At 40.1% G+C, this 15,135-nt stretch overlaps 3 protein-coding genes across 7 annotated transcripts in view; 2 read left to right on the top strand and 1 right to left on the bottom strand.

Annotated features, from left to right (window-relative positions):
- Positions 1 to 657: 657 nt before the first annotated feature.
- Positions 658 to 6,803, bottom strand: txndc12 (thioredoxin domain containing 12 (endoplasmic reticulum)). The gene is made up of 7 exons (XM_064338127.1): positions 6,641 to 6,803; positions 4,776 to 4,836; positions 3,761 to 3,813; positions 2,961 to 3,034; positions 2,658 to 2,727; positions 2,110 to 2,193; positions 658 to 1,751 (listed from the first exon to the last, which is right to left on the bottom strand). The coding sequence occupies exons 1-7, from the start codon at positions 6,741 to 6,743 to the stop codon at positions 1,672 to 1,674; spliced, it is 525 nt and encodes a 174-aa protein (XP_064194197.1). The 5' UTR covers positions 6,744 to 6,803; the 3' UTR covers positions 658 to 1,671.
- Positions 6,804 to 7,534: 731 nt separating this feature from the next.
- On the top strand, positions 7,535 to 11,558 carry LOC135256404 (transcription factor BTF3 homolog 4-like). Of its 2 annotated transcripts, none has more exons than XM_064338129.1 (6): positions 7,535 to 7,690; positions 8,753 to 8,811; positions 9,524 to 9,637; positions 9,947 to 10,136; positions 10,869 to 10,928; positions 11,164 to 11,558. In XM_064338129.1, exons 2-6 carry the CDS (start codon positions 8,758 to 8,760, stop codon positions 11,208 to 11,210), a joined length of 465 nt encoding a protein of 154 aa, XP_064194199.1. In that variant the 5' UTR covers positions 7,535 to 7,690; positions 8,753 to 8,757; the 3' UTR covers positions 11,211 to 11,558. The 2 variants fall into 2 exon arrangements, with proteins under 2 accessions (XP_064194199.1, XP_064194198.1); XM_064338128.1 differs by having other exon boundaries at positions 10,866 to 10,928.
- An 834-nt stretch (positions 11,559 to 12,392) lies between these two features.
- zfyve9a (zinc finger, FYVE domain containing 9a) overlaps positions 12,393 to 15,135 on the top strand; it is a 31,101-nt gene continuing 28,358 nt past the window's right edge. For 2 of the 4 annotated variants that reach the window (XM_064338114.1, XM_064338111.1), the window contains exon 1: positions 12,393 to 12,802. The gene's annotated coding sequence lies outside the window, so the exon portion shown is untranslated. Of the gene's footprint in view, positions 12,803 to 13,537; positions 13,557 to 13,630; positions 14,264 to 15,135 lie in introns of those variants that run through there. The other 2 variants (XM_064338113.1, XM_064338112.1) reach the window with 2 other exon arrangements.

Raw genomic sequence — 15,135 nt, 5'->3', positions numbered from 1 at the left:
TGGCAGGCTGTTCCAAGGGTGAGGGCCATAGACACTAAAGGCTGCCTCCCCATAGGTCTTTGTCCTAATCTGTGGGACAACTTAAAGGCCACTGCTAGAGGACCGGAGGAATCTAATGGGAGAATATCTTAAAAGCATGTCTGAAGTGTATTTGGGGTGCAAGTCCATTGAGTGATTTGAAAACCGATAAAATGATCTTAAAATCTATTCTAACTAAACTAACAGGCAACCCAGTGAATGGACTAAGATGATAAATGCCAAATAGCATCTCCAAACCCCAGGCTACCAGCTCTCATTGATATGCCGCTCATGGGACTGGTGCCAACATCAGGGACGGCGCCAAGAAGGTATAATATGGAAAGCTGTCCTGGGTACTGGCTGGTCCAGGGGGCCCTGTGTATGTGCATGTACAGGGGGGCCCTTTCTCGTATTTTTTCCCCCTGCGCAAATCATCTTGTACATCTGTCCCTGACTAACTCTCTCTCTGGGGTAATGTGTGGTCTAGAGTGTAGAACAGCTGATGGCTGGGTGTGACTGATTGAATGGAGTAAAGGGGTGCTTGTAATTCAGTGATCTTTGTCCAGTCTGGCACAGTATCTAAAAATTCCATTAAAAAGCAAAACATGTACAGAAGAACTCCCGCAGTCAGACGAAAACTAGTGTTGAAAACTTTATTGAACACTTGGCCATGTAAATACACATATAAAATACAACATGGCATGGCAATAACCATTCATCGCAAAGGCTGTTCCTCACATTCAAAAAGGTTAAGTTTATGCAACGCAGATATAAATCACAGACTGGCTCTCACATTTCACTTTTTTTCTTCTTACAAAACAAAAGGAAGGTTTTTTCGTAGATTTTTATTTTTGTACATTTTGAGATTCAATATCTCACTGGCAAACTTCCCAGGAAGTGACAAGTAGTAATGTATAAACGCCTCAAAGTCCACTGACTGAGCTGTGGCCACATATCTTATGTAGCCACAGTGAGGGTAAGAGCTACTGTCATAGAAACGTGTAGAGGAGAGCATGGAAGCACACTACTCAAGTTTACAGAGTTAAACCTGATGTCCTTGTAGTCAGACATAGTGCAGTGCTCTTTCTCTTGCAGTGCTCTTGTTAAGTATGGTGGTGGTGACTAAAGATGTTTTAACTTCCACTTCTTGGATACGGTTTCACTAAAATTTTGGAAAAGGATGAATTTTAAACTGAGTGAGGAAGCCATGAACAAGACCAACAAAAGAACAACAATCAATGACAGTCAACTGAACAAAACCCTACTTTTCCAGTGTAAAAACTGCACTTGGCCTCATGCTGATTGGAGTGTGCTCTGGTGCCTCAGAAGCTCTCCAGGCTCATGCAGTTTCAAATAATGAGAATTAATTCTTCGCACAATGACCTGGACGGTTGATTTAATGAAGTTTTTTTATTTATTTTTATTTACTCATTTGGCCTGCTTTTAAGGCGGTAGGCGGCACCAAAGCAGACGAGGAGTCATCTGAAAACCAGAGGAGTGACACGCAGGCTGTGGGCGGTGCGGTGCTGGGACGGGCCGGGCCGGAGGGGTAACTGGTGAAATGGGGTTGGCCTCCCGTCTCACCCGTGGTCTTGCGGTCCCCGGACCCCGGCCGCAGAAGGCAGCGCACCCACGCCTGCCCTCCCGCTGGCCTCACAGCTCGTCTCCCACGTGCGCCTTCCGGAAGGCATCCCCGGTCAGTTTCTCCTGGGCCTCCTTCATCACGGTCACCACTGCAGGGAGCGGGCAGGCCGGTTAAGATAAGATCACCGCACTGCACTGAAAACAAGATACTGGCCCCGAATAAGTTTCTGCCTCCTCTGTCTGCTGTGGAGGGGAGCAAGGACTCAATGCATGCTGTACTGAGCATGCTTTTATTGGTTTATTTCTGCCACCTACTGGATTCTTGTAGGTAGTGCACTTCGTTACTGTTTAGCATTCCCAGCTCCCACACCGATTGTCCTTTTGAAAGGCCAAAAATGGCCTAATTGCAAACTATGAATATTTGCTTTAAATATATATATAATAAATGAATGAATTAATGAATGAAACAAGAAGAGCCAGTGCTAAACACTGACTCCACATGCCTACCATGGTCTGCATTGCTGTAGAAATACTTGTAATTGGGGTTTCCAGCCTTGTTGGAGAGCTCAGGGTGGACTTTTCCGCTGGGATCTGATAATAAATTAACAGAAAAACCTGAAACGCCATAACTACACTAAAGCCCTCCTAGCAATTACACAAAACGCACATTAAAAGCATAGTAAAAACCACATTTCAGAAATTGAATTCCCCTCCCTCACACTATAATTAGTTTATAGCAGATTACATTGTTTTGCTATTGATTGCACAAAAGTTTTCATTTTCATTAAACTGGAAATGTCGATCAATAGAAAAAGGAGCGCTTAACACACAAGCCAAGACAAAACACTTTCAGAACATTCTATTCTTCCACATTTAAAAATCGATCGATCAAGATTTTCAAGGACCAGGCTCCAACTGCGCAAATTAAAGAACAAATTCCTCAACAGCCAGCATAGTGAGAGCCTTCTAAATAATGCAAAAACAGTGATGTTCAGAGCTAATGGGCCAATGCAAGTGCCATCCTCCTGTTTGAATGGACTCCTCTATTTACTTACCAAGGAAAAGGATTCTAGGAATGTATCCTCCATCTGGACTAAATGAATCATCTTTAGGTTCCTCCTCATCCTGTGGACATAGGAGTTTTCCTATCTTAGTCTCAAAAGCAGAAGTAGTTCAACCTCTCTCACCCTTAACATAAGGCTGCGATTCGGTTTTATGAATTACACACAAAAGTGCCAAGATCACATAATGTACTGATGTGACTTCAACTTCATCAAAAAGGTTTTCATTGAAATAGCACTGAATTTAAAACCTCTTCTTTTTCAAAGGGCAAAATCCTCTTGAGCAAGCATCCTTACCTCCAGATTGACCATCACAAAGTTGTGAGCCAACTCCGAGATCTCCTTCGACTCTGCAAACTTTGGCTTTAAGGCTTCAGGAAAAAACAGTATTAAAAAGTTGTCGTTAACAAACAAGGAGAGACCATTTGATTGAAACCACAATTCAAGCACCACTGTTAATCAAACATACATAGACAGAGATAAAGCCCTTTATTTTCCAGTCTCAATAACAGAATAACCATGAGCTCAGAGTCTAGGTATTTAATTTCAACAATTCAAAATGCCAATGTTGTACTTCTGGGCCAATCTCACTGTTGTAATGCCCTCTGTCAGTTAGGGAAGGGCAGACAAGTATGCACTCGCCAGTGAAGCACACGCTGCCAACTGCCACTTATTTTCACTCCACACTCCACCAACTGTTATGCAGTCATTGCATCAAGGTGCAGTTCAACATTAGCTGGTGCATACTGACTGCTGGTGCCTGATAGGCCAGAGGGGGCAGTAGCACAGAAGAACACGAGCACATTCTCAGAGCCAGAAACTCCGCCCCCCCGGGCAATGCTACAGCTAATATTATATTGTCCCCTGGGGCTGGCGGTCACAGTTGCTCAGGATTTAACATGGAACCACAGAACACACTGAAGCCCACAGTTTTAGTTGGATGAGCCACTCAGCTGCCCACTAACCACCACCGTTTAGCTTGGGCTTGGCCATGCATGATATTTTCCCACAAAATAAATACACAGTTTTTCACACACACACCCGAGAGGAGAGGTTAAAGGAAGGACTTCCTTCAATGAAAGCAGAGTTACACCCACCTTTGCAGGCTCCACACCAAGTCTTGTGGATGATGACCATCAGGGGCAGGCCACTACAGGAATAAAATTACCAGCAGTCAGCAACTGGGGAAATATGCAATACCAAGACTTCTAAGTATATTAAGTGGTACTGAAGTGAAGATGCCTCGTTATGCCAGCCAAACACACAACTTGCCAAGATCGTGCCTCATTCCCTAATCCCACAACACTACTTGATTTACTCGATCCCACCATGGCCGTGTCTGTCTGTCTGTCTAATGATGTTTTCATTCCTAAATGTGATCTAGCAGAGGTATATGGCATCCATTACCCATTTACATTGTTTATATTGGTAGGAATTGAGATAAACATAATATATATTGAGTATCTTTACATATATTTAACTTCTGTATTGCTTTCAAATTACAATAATGTCCTATAAAAGAAGAGAGTAGGAGACCTGCAGTTGCAACAAATGTGTATCTGTATCTGGTGAGGTTCAACAACAGAACAACAGATTAATTTTTTTTGTTGTTGTTTAGCAAATTAAATTGTTTCATTGCTTTTTCCACAGGTTGAAACTTCTTTTTAATGTTCTTCCAAAAATGACTGAGTTCTCTTTCTTCTTGGGCAGGCAAAACTGGCTCTTTTGAAGAGCTGTAAAGACTATGACAAAAAGGGCACAGTTTGATAATGTCATAATGTTCTTTGAAGTACCTATTGTTGGACATTTAAATCAGTCATTTATGATATCTACCTACCTACCTACCTATCTATCCATCCATCCATCCATCCAGTTTCTTTATGGCAGTGGTAACCAACCCTGTACTTTGAGATCTACTGTCCAGTAGATTTTCACTTTAACCCTAACAGAGCACACCTCAGCCTCAGGTAGAGATCTTATTGAGCTGCTAATCAGTACAATCAGGTGTACCAAATTAGGGTTCAAATGAAAAACCTACAAGATGTTAGATCTCCAGGAAAAGGGTTGGTTAGCGCTGCTTTATGGAATCTCATTTCCCATTCTGACCAATACCTGGCCTCTGCCTCCTTCTTCCCATCATCCAGGGTCCTCCAGTGGATGTGATCCCCGAACCCTGAAAGAAAGCACATTAGACCAGTCTCAACGCCAACAGGAAGGAACAACACAACTTCAATACAGCCATTCTCTGCTAACATTTCTCAAACCACGCTTGTTCACTGCTGCGCTGCAGCTTGTTCACTGCTGTGCAGTTTTACAACTATGGCTACAAGAACTTAATTCATCATTAGAAAATAATTTGTCTATAATAATTATTTGCATTTATTTAGCGCTTTTCTCACCAGTCAGTGACTCAAAGCACTTTACAGAGATGAGGGGGAGACTTGTCTAAAACACCACCTGGGTGTTGCACGGCAGCTGTTTTGCACCTTATCAGCTAAGTTGCAGAGGGAGAAAACAGTTTTTAGCCAATTAAATCAGGGGATGATTAGGTGGCAGGTTAAGAGAGCCACCTTGGAAATTTAGCCAGGACACCAGGAAAATGCTGACTCTTTATGAGTTTTTTATGACCTGGGGTTTTTAATGACCACAGAGAGTCAGGACCTCGGTTTAACTTGTCCCCCATCACTGTACTGGAGCACAGGGGATTATTCAACCAGACGGAAGATCGCCCCCTACTGGCCCACTAGCAGCACTTCCAGCAGCAGCTTCGTTTTCCCAGGAGGTCACTCATCCAAGTACTAACCAAGCCCACACTTTAGCTTCAGCCATTCAGCAGGTGGAGGGTACATAGTGGTATGACTGATGGCTATAATTAAAACTACTTTTGTTTTATATCATAATGACTGCAAAATATGACCATTATGTGGCACTGAGTAGTACTGAGCATTATGTTTAATAGTTCTGCAGTTAAGATCTCATTTCACATAATTGCATAGTGGCACAGACTGTTCTGATTGATGTAGATTTCTTGATTACTTAAACATGACATCCCTTGCTGGAATAATCTTGGAAGTCACTGTGGACATGTGTGAACAAATGGTCTAACTCAGGGTTACACAAAAATGGTTTCCACACAATATGAACCATGTCCCAGTATTGTTAATGACATATGCAATGTGGATAGCATAATGGTTTCTAGTTTCCCATTTAGATGCTGAGCAAAGAACAAAAGTGGGTGTGCCACCACAACGCCACTCTGCTATTTAAAGGCTACAAAAAATCCTTGTATTACTTTGCGCATCATAGTAATCCCTATTTAGATCTATCTAGAAAACTTGCTGCTTTGTCATGTCTGCAACTATCATTTTGCAGTACATACGCATTTAAGGTAAATAACTGTGGTTATTTTTAAAAATCCCTGACCAAATCCCGCCCTACGCAATCTGATTCCGCAGACCTTAAGCGCAAGTAAGAATTGAGTTTCCAGTCGACCTACCTGAATAAAGGTAACATAAAACCAATTTTGTGAACTCGATGAGACTTTATGCAAGCTTAGCCCAGTTCGCTTGGTCAGGCTTCAAACAAATGTAAGAGTTAACTTAAAGCTTGCAGAAACAAAACTGAAAGCCAAGGCGAGAGTGAAATAACACACCAAAGGGACTTATCCAGTTAGGTGCAGAAGCAGCTATGTCAAAAGCACGAATATTTCAGGATAGAATCAAATATGATTCATTAGCCAGGTTTTTTGAATAAGAGACTGTCGGTTATTCAAAATACTGTTCGTTCCATTTCAAGCCAAAAATAAGGTTATAACGTTTAATACTGCTGACTGGACAACTAAAATGAATGTTAGACTGACAGCCGAGAATATATGGAATATAATTTATGAGTGAGCGAGCTAGCTAGTAACACATCATGGCTTTTTTAACATGGAGATAAGAACGTTCGCTGCCTGTCTGTCTATATGTATGTCTTACCTTTTCCACTCACCTCCGCAGCAGTTACCCCAAAAGAAATAACAAAAACAGCGACGAAACAAGAAAACAAAGCTAAACGAAGAAACGATGTTACCGTCTCCATTGTGAGTTGCAGTGGAGGGCAGGCGTTTACACTCGGCTCTCACATCCGGTTAGATTTTCCAACACGGAAATGACGAAATGGCGAGATTTGTATGTTTCACGCTGGTGGATACAATGTAGCGAGATGTGTATCAATATACCAGAGTTTAGAATGATGTGATCCTGACTGCAGATGGCAGTCTGTCTATACGAATATGTCTAACAGGCGAGATATCAAAACAAGTGTTTAGAATTTTTCTAAAGACCCGTATCATATCAGTGTATTGCATTATGTCCGTGTTAATTAAATATGTTTATAAAGCTCGTAGCATGCGTTTAATAGCAAAACGACACAACCTAGAGCATTTCCATGTCAAGCATGTAATGCTTAAGCTATTTTATGACCACAATAAAATAAAAGCGGAAATGTATGCGTTACATTGTACGCATCATATTATTAGGACATTACAACATCCAGGTTTTGTTTGGTCCCCCCACAGAATGGAATGTATAGCACTTATAGGGCACCATCTGTGGAATGCATCAATGGTACACTTTATATGTAACTGCGACGTAGCCTCGTTTTAAAATGACATTTTAATCCACTATCATGTTAAATCTATGACAAATGGAAAATGCATTTGCTCATCTATGCGAAAACAAGACCAGACAAGTGATGCTTTACGCATGTTTAGAATTGGTGTTGTGGATAGAGCTTTATGCCATGAACAGACAACAGATTGCATTATTATTGGCCTCCACGTCTTAAATGAAATATAAGAACCAATGAACGCTGAATGCGCTGAATGTATGATGTCTACAAGTTTAACTAAGGTTTTATAGAGTCACATGGTCCACAATACAAGTTCTTCCTCAGATCCGCCATCTTTCCTCTCCGCGTGTTTCTGCTTTGGCTTTCGGTGTGGAGCGGTCCAGTGAAAGAACAGCTCGTCTGCCTTCTATTTGCAGGTAAACATGAATGACATGTAAATACACATAGAAAGAACAATGGCAAACTGAAATAACTGCTCAAAGTCGCCATGTTATTTTGTAATTTATTTTTAGTCTCGCAAGTTTTTATTTTGTTAGCTGACACTGCTTTTTGATCAGAAAAATGATGTAGGCTATTCTAGATTGCTATTAGCTAGTTAGCTAGCAATTGTTGTTTGTAAGAAGGCAGTGATTGGGCCTTATGTTACATGTAATGAATTATATGAAATTCAGTAAAGTAACTGTTTAAAACGCACAGCCGTTGCACTATCAAAATCGTTTGTCATTCTGAAATAGTTATAGCTGGAAAGCTGTCGGTAGCTAACATTGCCAGCTGTGTGTACGACATTTTTGGCTAGGCATTCAGCTAGCTTACTATCTGACTAGCTAGTCTGATTACCAGCGAGCATTTTCTTTGTTCTGACACATAATTTGTTTAGGTAACCAGGTAATGTTTCTCCTTCATTCAGATAGTAACGTTACAGTGAGCACGGCGTCACTATTGGAATATAAGACCTAGCAAACCTGCTTGCCACATTTGATTTCCCTATGCTTGTCGGTACCCGAAGCTGCTCCAACAATGAAATAGTCCTTTCTCAATGGTTTTCTTCCGCAAACTTACAGCCATGTGTTTCTGACAAGATCTGTCAAACCGTTATTTGCTAACCACTTGAACTTTGGAATCCACTGAGATGCCCTCTAAAGAAACTATAGCACATCCTATATGGCATTTGCAACGCGGTGGTCAAATTTGTAACCATACAGTACATAGTGAGATGGAGTAATTTGTTACACAGTTTTATAAACTGTTACTTTTAAATTTGCTTCAATATTGCACTGCTGTGGATCGCTTGTTACGAATCATACGTTGTCAGGATTCGGTTAAAACAAGTAGATTGCAACACCGTAGCTTTCGTATTTAAGTGTTGAGGTCACGCGAAACTAATCATTTGTTGTCCCTCAACTTCTCACTTGAACAATTGCGGTAATTCGTTCCTAATAAACATGCCATGTTTCTTTTTTTTTTTTTTTTTTTTTTAGATAAAATGAATCAAGAGAAATTGGCAAAACTCCAGGCTCAGGTCCGAATAGGTGGAAAGGTATGGCGCGTGGTCTACTTTTGTCTTTTCCCCAAAGCAGAATCCAAAAAAATTATACAAACACTGGAATCCAGTTGTAATCTGAACGTTTCAGACTATATGACATTAGAGTATATGTTAGTATCAAATACTGTGAAATGCCACTTCAGTGTCATATCTTAATCTATCCTTGTTGAAATGACGTGCACCATTCATACAAATGTTTTTATCTTCCTGTCTAATTTAACTTAAACCATGAAACTTAGTCAGAATTCAGTCTTTTTTTAATGTTAAACCAAGTTTCCCCTTATTTGTATTAGCAAAAAGTCCTGGGGCAGTTTATGCTTGGTTGGATTTTGATGTCAGAAAACAGCTGCTAACACACGGCAGAGCCATCGCAGTTTCCCTGACATCAGCATTCCTTTTATGGGGAATTCTTTGACCCGTTCAACTGTAGTGAGTGGCATTGTTCACTTCCTGAAGTTTAAGAGGCTCCGGCCTCTCTGTTGCATCAAACAAGCTTAAAACGACTCCAAGTTTTTCCCCTCACCCGAGTTTCCCTTTCTTTTTCCCATTTCCTGATTCGTGCCCTTCTTAATGAATGAAATGATGTCAAGACACTATCATGTACTCAATAAGGGAATACACAGTGTTGTCAACCATTTTGTCATTTTACCCTACATTTGGCACATGCATGCTGCGATTATGATAACACCAGGGCTTTGGTTTCCAGGGCACAGCACGGAGAAAGAAGAAGGTTGTACACAGAACAGCAACGGCTGATGACAAAAAACTACAGAGTTCTTTAAAGAAACTGGCTGTTAACAACATTGCTGGTATTGAGGAGGTAAGTTACTCATGAAACGTGTAATTGTCATTGCAGAATATATATAAATTATGCTCATTTGGCTGATTATTATTAGACTTGTCTAGAGGCTTTTACAGGACAACTGTAGTTCTGAATGCAGTACAGGCCTTGTGAGATGAGCAGTGGATTGTAGCAACTTTGAGTACTTTCAATGAAAAGCTAAATTTAAATTTTGAAGAGTTTTTTTAGTCATTGTTCTGTATGTTTGGGCAATGAAGCTTGAAATTGATTTTTATGGATTGGGTGTATTTTAAGGGCTTGTCCTAACCAGAGTTTGCTCCTTGCAAGGTGAACATGATCAAGGACGATGGGACTGTGATTCACTTCAACAACCCCAAGGTGCAGGCCTCTCTGTCTGCCAACACCTTCGCTATCACGGGCCACGCAGAGACGAAGCAGCTCACAGAGATGCTCCCGGGCATCCTCAGTCAGCTGGGTGCCGACAGCCTGTCCAGCCTGCGCAAACTTGCAGAGCAAGGTGGGTGGAGCCTAACGCTGTGGAATTAGTTTAGCAAAGCACCACTATAGCCCAGGAAGAAAATGAGCTGCCACCACTCACTGAATGATCAAATTTCAATCAAGGAAACCCTGGCTACAACTAACAACTACAAACGGTTGTACAACTGCAGCTAACCAACAACCACTCAAAATAAAAGTGCAAGGTTTACAATAAAGATTTTTCTGTGTGAAAGAACAGTGATGTTATCATGTTGTATACAGAATAAGTACTTGGTGTGAATGCTACTTAAAATGAAGGCTGAGAAATATTTTGGCTTTCTTTATGAATGAGAACAGACTGGTTGCTGGGAGAGATTATGGTGTTGTTTCAGTGCAGTTCCTTAATTGGTTTTCTTTGGTTGTTTTTTTGGTAATTGTTGTAAAAATTAATTGTGGTTGGTAATTGTTGTAAAAAGTAACATTTGTTTTAATATGAATTTTATCTCCCTGCCTTGCCCTGGCTGTTGCATTTAGTCCCTGTCAACTCTCATTATGTATTTAGCTGTGAGCATTGATGGTCTTGTCTAGTTTGGCCATCTGAAATTCAATAGAGCAAAACAATATAAATATACCATGAATGTGCGTGGTATTCTGAAATATACTTTGAAACCAGAGGATGCATTCAAAGCAAGGGTTGTACTTAAATTTTATGATGGATGGATACATATTGGACTGTATAATTGTGCTTATTTTACATGTTTTTATTTAGCAGTTTTTGATAACAAAGCACCCAAAGCAGAAGATATTGACGAAGAAGATGACGATGTACCAGGTAATGGTTCTGAACATCACATAATTTGAATTGATGGTGAATGCTGTGTTGATGGACATTTACTATTGCTAAATAGTAAGGTTGAATGTTATTATATGGCATAATATTTCAACTTGTGCCAAAGACAGGAAATCTTGCATGAGGATGTACAGAATTTCCTTTATTTCCTTTTAATGAATTTTAATGTTCACCAGACTGATGTTGCTGAACTGACTGCTGTATTCTGCCTCTGCAGATCTCGTAGAGAATTTTGACGAAGCCTCGAAAAATGAGGCAAACTGAGATTTCCCCGGAGAAGAGGGAACACATTTGTGGGACTGCATTCAAGAGGCAGCTTGCTCCTTCGTCCATCAGAAAAAACTGATGTAGTTCATCACCACCACTACCCACCAACTGAAGACTTTTTTTGTATTTTTAACAGCCAGCCTGCTTCTGGATCTTCCTTTCAGAAGGACTTGTGCTCTTAACAGCAAAGCCCCAAACGATACCCAATGGTTAAAATTGACCTCTGAATTGCCGGCCCTGGCTATGGTACCAGTGGCCAGGAAGAACGCTAGTCTTATTTAAGTTTCGTTTTTTTTTTTTTTTCCTTTTTGTGAAACACGAAATAAAAGAGATTGATTAACCTTTCCTATATGGTGCTGATTTTTTTTTTTTTAGGTGTGTGTCAAATGTGTTTACAGTTGTCAGGGATGGATGAAGTGTTGTAACCTCAGATAGATACTGAGAGTTGTATTGTACCTGCCATGAAGTATATCTGCATGGGGGATCATTCTCCCTTTAGGTTCAAATACTAAATTAGATATGGTGTGTGTGTGTATGTGTGTGAACGGATATAAAATATCCCAGTGGGTGGTGCTGTTTTCCTTGACGGAATAAAAATGCATGTAATCACAGTCTTGTATATGTTTATCTATCAAACAGTCAGCATTCATCTCATGCACCTGGGATAGTGAGGAAACTCACTAAAACATTCAAGCTAGTTACTGTGAAATACAAAATTACCTGAATATGAGAAATGCCTGGTATTTCTAATTACTGTAAACTTGTATGCACCTAATTTAAACTATTTTAAACCATTTCCTATTGGGCAGCATATTTTGCCTCTTGGTTATTCCCTAAGGGGCTGCTTAAAGGTTAAACAATGGCCATATGTGTGATTCGGTTCTGGCTTTTACAGGGTTATGGATGTGTTTGAACATGGTAAGTGAACATGGCAAGTGAGCTGTCGCGTACTTTTACACTACTGTGCATTGCTCGTGTTACATATAATACAATTCTAAAATAAAATGCATTATATTAAATTTTATTTGCGGAAGGGTAGAATTAAAGTACCACCATTGCAAGCTTAAAAATGTATATCTAGACATTTTATGCTGTTCCGCTGGCACTGTATTCGTATCTCCCTAGCGCAGGGGGCGCTATCTATCCATTACTTTGATCCGCAGACCCCAATTTGTGAAGCTGGAAAATCAAAGTCGGGGGGGATTATGAAACTGATGCCATTTTGGTTCAAAACGAACCGTGATGACTATTCCTCACTCCTCGCCACCAGAAATTGCTAGGGAGCCAAGATGGACCACTCTATTCCAGCTTCGTATCCCTCTCTAACGTTACGCTAAATCTTTGGGGGAGGGGTCGTGTGCTCTTGCTAAACTATTCGACTTATACTGAAGCATAAGACGTCGGAGTTCAATCACACAAGGGGGTTCACAAATCTGTGAAGAAAAAAAGTAAACATAGAAGATCGGAACTGTCAATCTACATTAATTGCTATAGTCTAGTACTTCTAGCTAGCGTGGTTAATAAAACATGCAGATTTTCAACAGAGGAATTTCTTGGCGCCCGGGTGTATGAAGATGAGGAATCCTCCTGTAAGTGCATACGGTGCAGTTTGTTTTTCTTTAGCAAAAAACTGTTTAGCAAGCGTGGTAGTTGCTTATGGGTGTTGCGGAATGCTAGGTGTGGTGTACATTCGCAAAATGTAGCTAGCTAATGTGTTAGCTTTATGAGCTATCTTAGCTAACGGACATTTGTGAATGTATTGAAGGAGACGCAAGAAAATATAGGCTAGACAGTGGAGATATTTAAGACGTTACATAATATTGCTCATATTACTAGTCTAGGTGAAACGTTTAGCTACACATTATCTAGCTAACTGTTTACCCTATATCAAAAAATAACATTTTTGCTGCATAGTTTACCGAGTTACCGAGGTTAGCTACCAACACAATGTTGCCTATAAAATTGTGATTCAATAATTTAGCTAACAGATAATTTCATCATCACTGCTTATGTAGCTAGGTAACGTTAGTATGGCTATTAACGTTACTTGTCTTTGTATGTAATAAAGTGCTAAGTTGTAGCTAACTGATTATGTTCGTCGAAATTACTGGGACTCGACATTCCATAACAGTTGAGTGTAAGCACAGCCATAAAGTCACTGCAGGATACGTGCTTGAGCAGCTCAGACTTGGCTAAGTTTAGCAAAACATTGCTAAACACTACTAGATTCCAAGCAGGTTGACCATGTATTTGTTTAACTCGCTAGCATGCTGGTGTTGATGGTGTATTCCAAATTATTACTGACGTTAGACAAGTCTAGCTACATAATATGAATGCTAGCAAGTAAGTTACTTAAAATATAGTTCGCTATACTAGACTAACCGTTCGCTAGCAATTTGTTATGTTGCTGGTGAAGAAATGCTTAACGTTCACTCCGTGTAGAGGATTGTTCCCCCAATAAGTTTAAACTAGGAGGCTAGCTAGCTAGGTATAAAGACAACGAGCTAGCGAGCTCACGGTGTACATTACGAAAACTTCAATGTGGCCTAGTCAGGTATCAATAGGTAGACTACCTATTAATAACCGAGTCGTCGTGAGTAACTCAACTTAAATTACAGCAGGCTAGAAACAATGCTAAGTAACCACTCTTGTAACATTTTTAGTTAGTCTACTAACTTAGTCTAGCTTTGTTCGCCTACGACCGCAGTGACAGCGCATGAAGGGAATGAAAAACCGTAGAGAACGGTTCAGCAAAAATGACCTGATCACTTATGATTGTTTTGGTGGCTTGTATTGTAGTGAATTAAGCGGACGATGGTCAAACAACAGATCTTCGATAGCTAACGATAATTTATTTGTAACATTCGCTATTTAGTACGGTTAGTCTAATCCTTTTTGTCAGTGTGGACAACGGTAACTTGCATTGCCACACACAGACAGGCAACAGCCCATTGATCTTCCACGCTCCCAGCTTATTTCGGCTAATTTATTGTTTTATTGATATCTTTATCATGCTCACACGCAACGAAAGATACGTAGCTATATTAATTGTAAGTATGTTTTATGTGTGACATCAACTGTGTTTTTAAGATTACTCCTTAAAACTAAGGCATGTTATTTTTAAATTCGTATTTTGCGAATGTGTTTGTGATTCCATGAAAGGACTAAACATATTGCTGCAGGATTAACTTTCTGTCAAGAGATCCATGTTCTTTATTTTCCGTTATTGTTTATAAATCCGGCTTTAGATTGCTACCTCTGCTGTAGTTTACTGACAATATTGTGAAATACTTTAAGAAGCATTTAGCAGGTCACTGGCGTGGCAGTACGGACTAAAAGGGCAAGGCATGTGTCTTAATTCAGGTCAATACTACATGGAGAATAGTACATTATCTGTTGATGTTAACTTTTGTATGCAAGGTATCTGCATACTCAGTTTTCCTCCTTAATTACCAGTAAAAAACAAACAAACAAAAAAGACTGTATAAAGCTGCTAATATGATTTTATAACAGTATTTATTTGAACATAAGCTGGCTTTAAAAAAAATGCCACAGGCAATAGTGGAAAAGCTTGTTTCTAGTTATGACAAAAACGTCTGTTTTATCTGGGGTACCTTACTGTGCTACAGCACCAGTAATTTTTGGTGCCTCATGACAAAGAATTCCCATCATCCCTCTGTGTCATTACTTTTATTTAATGAGTAGTTTTCTCACCACTCGGGCTGCTTAAAGTGTAACATTGATGCCCAAATTCACAGGTCGCAGAAATATCTTGGGAAATTATTGAAGTAAAACAATCTCAGATGTTGACTACTGCATGTGGGGAAAAATGTAGCGGAATGTGTAGTTGTGAGCACGCTTGTCTGCTGTTGAATGCCACAGATGTTCCCTGAACATTTCATCTGCAGTACTGTGAAGGGTG

The sequence above is a fragment of the Anguilla rostrata genome, chromosome 6 (genome assembly GCF_018555375.3).
Source record: "Anguilla rostrata isolate EN2019 chromosome 6, ASM1855537v3, whole genome shotgun sequence".
Taxonomy (NCBI): domain Eukaryota; kingdom Metazoa; phylum Chordata; class Actinopteri; order Anguilliformes; family Anguillidae; genus Anguilla; species Anguilla rostrata.
This window is presented reverse-complemented; position numbering and strand designations above follow the sequence as displayed.

Bases quoted from the DNA above. Each gene is read 5' to 3' on its own strand.
- LOC135256404 (XM_064338128.1), top strand. From the start codon at position 8,758: ATGAATCAAGAGAAATTGGCAAAACTCCAGGCTCAGGTCCGAATAGGT. The intron at 9,638-9,946 runs GTAAGTTACTCA...GCTCCTTGCAAG, and splicing joins ACATTGCTGGTATTGAGGAG to GTGAACATGATCAAGGACGA. The intron at 10,929-11,163 runs GTAATGGTTCTG...CTGCCTCTGCAG, and splicing joins AGAAGATGACGATGTACCAG to ATCTCGTAGAGAATTTTGAC.
- txndc12 (XM_064338127.1), bottom strand. From the start codon at position 6,743: ATGGAGACGGTAACATCGTTTCTTCGTTTAGCTTTGTTTTCTTGTTTC. The intron at 4,837-6,640 runs GTAAGACATACA...GCTTTCTTTCAG, and splicing joins TGCGGAGGTGAGTGGAAAAG to GGTTCGGGGATCACATCCAC. The intron at 2,728-2,960 runs GTAAGGATGCTT...CTATGTCCACAG, and splicing joins TTGTGATGGTCAATCTGGAG to GATGAGGAGGAACCTAAAGA.